We start from the raw sequence: 8,672 nt of genomic DNA on the forward strand, positions 1-8,672 counted from the left end.
CCGTCGACTCTAATATGATGTGCTTATTAGAGTATTATTGTTGACGTTAAGGCGTCAGTGCATCCCCTCCGGTGGGATTAGAAAAAGTTGTACAGTGGGATTAGAAAAAGTTGTATTTAAGTCTGAATCAGTTAATAACATGGTAATAGTCCCAGCAAGTGGTCTAATATATCTCTCATATCTCCTTGGACTTGGTTCGACATATGAAGTCTGGTTATGACAAAGATTGATGCTCTACCAACTAAACTATCTCGCCAAGTGTACATCCTCAAATTGTCCAATTTTTTCGTATGGCTTTCTAAGAAACTAGACCTAATAAGAAGCTCTTAATGCTAACTATCTCTTTCTTTCTTTGTAGACGTAGATTTGTTCTTAGTTGCATAAGTACTAATTGGTTTCTTGTCTGTGATTGGCAAAGCTCGTAAAATAGAAAATTTTCACGTTTTCCTTCACTCAACTCAAAAGGTAAAAGGAATGGTAAAATTTCGAATGGTAAAATTTCTCCTTGCCAAGGAGAAAGCACTCCTCAACTTTCTTCAACTAAGTTAATTTTGTGGAGCCACTCAAATTAAATGGGCGTCAAATTCAAATTTTAAACACCCCATAATTATTGTAATAAAAAAATCATAGAAGTAAAGACAAATGTATTTATAATTGAAAGCAGTTATAAAAATAAAAAGGGCTTTCTAAAACAAGAAATAATAATAATAAATAAAAAGGGAAATTAAGGGGTATTTAGAGGCAAATGTGAGTTGAATTAGTGAAAGAGTGGGCCTAGTCTTAAGGTTGTCGGCAAGGCCTACGGGCCGAAAAATACTTTGGCCCTGTGGCCTGTGGGTTTGGGTCAGTACGGCCGACACAAATGCCGTCAATACAATTATTGTAAAGGCGCGTGATGGTGCGCGCGTTGAAGGGTCCCGCCATGCTCCTCCTCTTACCACTACTCAATATTCCATCTCATCACATCAACCGCTCAAATTAGACCCTTTCCCACTTGCATTTCCTCCTCCTCCTGTTGGTAGTAACTACGCTCAAAACTAAAGAGAAAAAGAAAAAATACAATTTCCAGATCCAAGATCTAGACTTTCTCACACTAAATGCTGCTGCCTTCTTCTCTGATCTGAGATTCTGAGGTGATTTTTCCAGATCCCATTAAGTTTTCCCTAAGTAGGTGGGTGTGTGTGTTTTATTTGCAATCTTTTAGCTCAATTTCTGTAGTTTGTTCAGAACTTCGAAAGCTTCCTATTCACTTTTTTTTCCTTTTTAATTCGTTTCTTCATACTTGGGTGTAAGACATCACCCTCGAATGCTACATTATATCGATCTATGTGCTTCTTTCAGTTACCAATATGACATGGCATTGCATAACTTTGCCCGGATGGTGTTTGTTTTTTTTCTTTCTTTTTCCTTCAATCGTGGGTTGGATTTGCTTCTTTTTCCTTTTTGTTACATTTCTCGGAGTACTCGGGTTTTCTCCCTCTGGGTATTCAATCTCCATGGTTGTAGGTTATAAATTAGCTTTGCAGTTTGTGTTGTTTGCTGATTTAGTTTCGGAAAGTTCACTCTTGAAATTTGCATAATACTTCCCTTTTGATTTACTAAATTTTGTTGGGTTGAGCTGTTGGATGTGGGGGATGCATGGACATGAGTGAACAGAGGTATATAGTATCTAAACGTTCTCTCCCAGTTTGTCATTCAAGCGTTGCAACTTGCTGTGACAATTTGCCACAGCCAGGCGAATGATTTTACGCCGAACTGAGTTTTGGTACCTTGTAAACATGTTTATCTAATCAATGCTATGCAGCTAACGATCCCTTGTTTATGTTTCCATCACTTTCAGAATCACATCCTTTTGATCTATTAGTCATGCAAAGGAGGCAACCTAATCCCACGCGCCGCAATGGAAGCTTCCCATTTGCGGGGGCCTTGAATGCAAAATCAAAATCATCTCCCTTGTTATCAATATGTCTGGTCCTTCTGGTAACTGTCATGATCGAGGATCCATTTTATTTCCTGATTTATTTTATATTTCCTATCATTTTAATTGGACCAGCCTGATGATGGATGATAATCTGTTATTGCCATAGTGGCTTTACATCAGTAAAATATAGTCCATATGGTTGGTATTTGAATTTTGATATTGATATTGATATTTTTTTTTGGGTTTTCTCAGGGAGCAGTTCTTCTACTTGGCTATGCTTTTAGTGGCCCAGGTTTGTATTTGATTTACACTTTTTGGACTTCTCATTATATGATAATATCCTTATGACTGACTCTGTTATAGTTTGGGGTGGTATACTTTGATTACAGTCAAAGAAATGGACAATTAGTTGTCTCATTCATTGAACTATTATTTGTTAATGCAGGTTTATTTGGAGGTAACAAGATAGTCAGCAGGATTGAAGGTATTATAAGAGCTCCTTTCGTATCCTCCTTGATGTTTAGGGAGCAGGCTTATTTCCTGCTTTTACCTTTTTTCTTGTAATGATATAGGTTTCTTATTGAAAAACTGATTGAAGGTAAAGTTTCTTGGAATCTACGTAAAAGCACTCCAACTGGAATTGTTTACAAAAAGAGCTAGATTAAACACTCCAAGAAGATGCATTAAATCTTGCTAGATATTCTCTTTTCCTATGCAATGATTTTGCCTTTGAAAATTATTTGATATTTTTCATACCAAAATCCTCAATTGCCAGCTTTGATAGCATTGACATATAAAATTTTAACTTTGTATTTGAGTCTGTGCCCACCTTCTTTTGGGGTAAGATCGAAGACCCAAGAACATTCAAAGAGGTGAAATATTTCTCCCAACATTTTGAACTATATGGATTATGAGCAATGAAAGAAAAGACAAGCTGCATCCTCCCTTGTCTGCAAACAGAGCACACGACAATTAGAACTTAACAGTAGCAATGCCAATGACACTTTCTTTATACTTTATCTACCATATTTAAGCCTTCCAAAAGAAGAATCCACATTAAGACATTTACTTTCTTCAGATATGTCATCTGTAATAAAGCCTTTGATAGGTCCCCTTGGGATCAAAGTTGAAGATGTGAATTCTTTGGCCAAGGATTCAGTGGGAAATAACCTAAGCAGCCCAATTTCCAAAGTCTACTATCTTTCCTCCCAACAACCCCCGGGCATTATCAATTCCATGTACTAAATTTAATTGCATATGGCTATTATTTTCTGGTCATTGTGGCACTAGTTTAATTTATTTTAGTGAACTAATATCTGCTTGAATAGTGTAAAATAGGCATTGAGCGTAGCAAGGTGTTGAAAGTAATAAGTATATGCTTAAAAAATCATAACTCTCTTCCCCTAAAGCACGGCAAAATGGTAAGTAAGTTGAGGAAGTTTATTAGGGTGGGGAGCAAAGCATCTTGATACATTCTTTTATCCTTGCACCAGTTTTATTATTGCATTGTATAGTTTGGTCTATTTCCAGTTCCATGTAAAGCTTCTTGGTGTAATTTCGCAATTTTCTATTGTTTGTTTTTCTCCATATATTGATTTGGAGGCAACAGATGAGATCACATTTGTATTTCTTGTGTTGATGGTTTAGTTTTAACTAACTTGCATGGTAAGGGCTGTTATATTAATAAGAATTTTATTTGATGGTTTGATGATCTAGATAAATTTTAGCTACTATGTGCAAATGCTTGCAACTTGTGATATGTAATAGTATAATGGTTTAGTCCTGGCAATAATTCTATAAGATTTGTTTGCTTCTATGAGCATTTGCTGTCAAAATTGTAGTTTCCTTGGCTGAGGTGGTATTTAAACACAGATAAAAATTGAATCTGTAGGTGATTTTTCGTGCACGTTGGAGTTGCAAAGAGCAGTACCTGTATTAAAGAAAGCATATGGTGATAGCATGCGCAAAGTTTTGCATGTTGGTCCTGATACCTGCTCTGTGGTCTCTAAGCTGTTGAAAGAAGGTGAAACAGAAGCATGGGGCATAGAACCATATGACATAGAGGATGCTGATAGAAACTGCAAATCACTTGTGCACAAAGGCATTGTACGGGTGGCAGATATCAAATTCCCTCTACCCTACAGGGCAAAGTCCTTTTCTCATGTTATTGTGTCTGACGCATTGGATTACCTATCCCCCAAATACCTGAACAAAACTCTTCCAGAATTTGCGAGGGTCTCTGCTGATGGTCTTATTATTTTTACTGGTAACCTTTTGAAAGCTCTATGCAACACGTAATGATGTCTTTTCATAGGATGATAATTAATTTCACTACCAAACACCTTTGTGTTGTAAATTACTTTGTTCTTGGATGCTCTGCTCCTACAAAGATTACTTTGTTCTTTTTAAATTATCACTTTTATGAAAAAAGTAAAAGTTGGGTAGATCTGTGATGGAAAACTTGAGTCAACTAGAATTTGCCAGTTGAGAGCTATCGTGGTGGGTTAAGTTACTGCCAAGGAATCAATTGGATAGCTCCTCACAGCTGATTGTCATTGCAATTAACAATCACACTTAATCTTTCGGAGGAAAAATCTTGTCACTTCATTGTGGATGCAGAAAAATATTTAATGGAATTAGCAGTCTTCTTTGTTGTCACATTGTTTCTCCTATTCCTTTTGCTATCAATTTTTTTGTGATCGTATTCTATTATTTTTACCCATATAGAGTTTTTAACATTTAATATTACTGTCTCCCTTATATCTAGGTTTCCCTGGTGTGCAGAAAGCAAAACCATCTGAGTTATCAAAGTTTGGCCGGCCGGTAAGCTACTACTTATGGCATGTCATCTGGATCTTGTGTGTGCCATTTTTATTAGATATCCTAATGCTTAATGTTTTTGTGTGTTTCACATAAAATTATAAAAAATTTGGATAAGATGTGAATTCACTGACCCAACTGCTCGACGAACTATGGCGATTAGGCAAGTTCTTATAACATACTTGTATTACAATTAAGAAACTGTAGACACTTAGGTTTTGATATGTTGCCCTCTGCACAATTGCTGTATGGATCAATCATTACGGATAATTACATATACCCCCCCCCCCCCCCCCCCAAATAATGCATATTTAAAATAAAATTGTAATCTTTTAATTTTGAAAAATTGGTCCCCTGTTGATTTTTTAGCAATTAATCTTTATATTATCCATTTTATTGAATACTATTATGTACATTGCAATCAAAGTATATTTCTTGTAAGTTTATCTAACATATATCTTTTGTTACTTACCATAGAGTCTATTTTAAAGTTTACGGTATCATTTGATATTTCATAACGTGGGAAATTTTTTTTTTCTTTTATTATAATAGGAGTAACTTGAATTATATTGAGAGTCCAGTAGACAATTTAAGCAATTGAAGATGTGAAGAAAGGGTTTATAGTTTGTCTAAAACCAAGGTAGTGTTGCAAAAGATTAGAAGATTCAGTTGCTTGTCTCTTGTTCTTTTAAATAAGCTTGTTCTAATAATAGTTTTTGCTTGGCCTTGACTCAATTCAATGCTGCCGGTTGGGTGTCTAAGACCATAAATTTTTGTAATATTTTACAATCCTTCTTCAAAATAAGCTTGTTTACTTAAGTTTCTTTCCTATTTATTTATTTTTAAAATTTTGTTTTTGTGGGCTCCCTTTTGTTTCAGACTCCTGTTTTTGTTTAGCCCGTGGAGTTTTATTTTGCAGAATCGTTTCTCTTTAAAAAAATGTCTGATATTTTCTATATTTTTAGAACATTTTTAAAGGTCAAAGTGACTGAGTTTCAGATCCTGGACGTTTTTATTTGAGTTGGAAGCTTAGATGGTTGTGTGAAGTGAGATATATAGTACAGTCAAGTGCTCACCCTACCAAATCAATTAAATGATAGAAAAATAAGTACTAAGGGGTAAGTTAGAAGTAAATTCAATGAATCATAGATTTAAGAGGTTTATATATGCTGAATGCTTTAAGCTCAGTACCTGGGTGAAGTGAAATTCTAGTGACAGAAAGCCCCACCATACAATAGCAATCAAATATCTTGATTCAATCTGGAGTTGAATGAATTAATGCCTTCAATAGTTAGCATATTATTTACATGGTAAACAAGAGAGGTTCATCATATGGTTGTAATTTTGTTTATCTAATGGATATCTTACTTCATTTGTTAAGGCCAAAATGCGGAGCTCATCTTGGTGGATTCGATTTTTTGTCCAAACAAGCTTAGAAGAGAATGAAGCCGCTGTCAAGAAATTTGACCAAGCAGCATCCAAGCAGTCTTACAAGCCAGGCTGCCAAGTTTTCCATCTCAATTCATACCATTGATATCAGATCATAAGATACGAAACATCATTTTCTTACCCTCGTTTTTGTCTCCTTTTCTTTTGTCACTCTTATGTTATAAGCAAACATAAGAGAAGCTGGGGAGGTGGAGAATCAGCAATTGATGTACGCTTTTTTCATTTTTGGGTGGTGGGTTGGGGGAATGTTATTGCAACCACAGGAGATTTTAATCTTCTCAAGTTCTTACGATATATTAATTATTTTTATTTAATGAGATAAATACAACTGATCTTCATATCGTTTCAGTTCTTGGCTCTTTTTGTATATTCTTTGCCTATAATAACTCATACTTCCCCCTTGATCGAACTCAGAAACTTCAACAAGCATTTAATTGACCTATCCTGCCGACATGTCCAGTAATGTAATAGTTTATCCTTTATCTTCTGAACTTTTGACGGTTTTTTCAATCCGATGTTTTATTAGTACAAATGTGGGCTGTGATTGTCAATGTTATTCTCAACTTCTAGCACCAGCCATGAATACAGTTACAAGTGTACCTTTGAGTCTTTGACACAATAGCATTCCTCTGATCCCATGCATTTATGAAATTTTCTTGGTACAAACAATTGTGTGTTAGTAATTCAACGGTAATGTCTATTAGAGCAACATTTAGTTTCTAGGCGTTCAACTGTGCTCACAGACTCTGCATCAGAGTCTGTGAGCGGTTTCGACTTTTTGAGATTCTATGCCATTTTTGAACCTTTGTAGAGATGAAATGCTTCCATATCAAGTTTATGGGATAATTTTGTAGTGCTGCATATGACAGATCGAGTATATGGGAAAAGATATTACAAATTTGCTCTGATTTCAGAATCACTGATAATGTAGTTATAATTATCTCTCTTTTCCTTTCTTTTTGTTAAGGATCCTGTCATGCTTATGCTCAACAGGCTTGAATATCATGCAAGAGATGGCCGGGCCACCTACACAGCCCTGTAAGAAAGAAAAGCAATCAGCGGGAAATTTTAAATTTCAAAAAACAGAGGCCCAGGAAGCGATTGAAGATACTTGTTTGATATGATAGAGAAGAACGGCAAAGCCACTCGTATCCCTGCCAAATTGATGGTCAAAGCCTAACTTTGTGAGATTTTCTTCGAAGGTTAGTAATTAATTATTATGATCAGTATCATCAATGGGATTATTAGTTGATACCGACTTTCGAAAACATATAAATCATTTGAATTTTATTGATTGCTATATTAATTTCATTTAGAAATTCCCAATTCCATATATCATGTCTGACACATCATTTTCTTGTTTTTAATGTTTAACACTCCCAAAGTCCCAACATGATATAATTCCTAGGCAAATTCTGTCCAAGGAAAGGTGAATAGTCAGCTGGTACTGTTCAGGTTGTAAAGAAATATATTTGTAAACAGCAGTTGGGTTCTTTACAACCAGTACTGCCAACTTTAACATAGCAGTACCATTATCATCATTATTACCATTATTGTTTGATATATGTCAATGTCCAACGCAACTAATCTCTTGAGACATGTACTGTTTAACTCTATAATATTTGGTTGTCGATAATCCCATAAGATTTTAAATGACTACTATGATATTCGAACCTATTCTCCTAATGTTGTTTAGTTTTCTTTCACATGACGTTGTTTAGTTTTCTTCACATGCATTAGATCAGTAGAGCAATGCATGATGGTTGACACGGGTATAATTAAAAACATGGAAATTGGTTTTACCAGAAAGATGGGTCCTGATCTCTCTGGGTCAGGTCCTTGAATGTTTTGTGAAATGCTGGTTCATATGTCTATCTGGCCCATTTCAGCTCTTGGTGTTTCCCATTTGGGAACCCATCATCAAATCATTATTAATTTTCCAGATTACAAAAAATGGGTATTCATCTCAGTAAAACCCAGCTGGCTGTGGGTCAACCCAACTTCCTTCATGGGCCTTCCAATCACACCCACATAAAACACACACAGCCAAACCAAAAATATGGGCTAGCTTCATATTTGAATCACACACACCATGTTCTCAAAATCATTATTCTTGAGAGATTTTGGTTCTCATTTCTGAAGTTTCCAACCCTAAATCCACATGCATATACTTGCAACATCCATTCTAATTAGTTTGCTGGAAATTTGAGCAATGGGTTCATCATGTTAATGTTAATTCATATGCTGAAGAAATCCATGCATCAAGAAACCAAAACTTAGAATTTAGAATATGTGTAGAGGGAATGGTATGCTGTAGTCATTTTCATGTGCTGAATTTGGGACATGACAGCGTAGCCTCTAATTATATGTGGACCTTAGATCTTTTTCCCTAGCTGAGCAAATAGCTATAACATGTCTGTCTAAATAGCCGTGGCCATCTCCAATTTGCAGGCACGTGACACCAGTCACACACTGTTGAGGC

The 8,672-nt window shown here is 35.6% G+C and overlaps 1 protein-coding gene across 1 annotated transcript; it reads left to right on the plus strand.

Moving 5' to 3' along the window:
- The first annotated feature begins 962 nt into the window (after window positions 1-962).
- LOC111005582 (putative pectin methylesterase CGR3) lies at window positions 963-6,538 on the plus strand. The gene is made up of 7 exons (XM_022277135.2): window positions 963-1,133; window positions 1,841-1,980; window positions 2,174-2,213; window positions 2,367-2,405; window positions 3,813-4,187; window positions 4,689-4,744; window positions 6,123-6,538. Exons 2-7 carry the CDS (start codon window positions 1,867-1,869, stop codon window positions 6,273-6,275), a joined length of 777 nt encoding a protein of 258 aa, XP_022132827.1. The 5' UTR covers window positions 963-1,133; window positions 1,841-1,866; the 3' UTR covers window positions 6,276-6,538.
- The last annotated feature ends 2,134 nt before the right edge of the window (window positions 6,539-8,672 follow it).

This window comes from Momordica charantia (genome assembly GCF_013281855.1).
Source record: "Momordica charantia cultivar OHB3-1 chromosome 1 unlocalized genomic scaffold, Mcharantia_2.0 BLBB01000001.1, whole genome shotgun sequence".
NCBI lineage: Eukaryota > Viridiplantae > Streptophyta > Magnoliopsida > Cucurbitales > Cucurbitaceae > Momordica > Momordica charantia.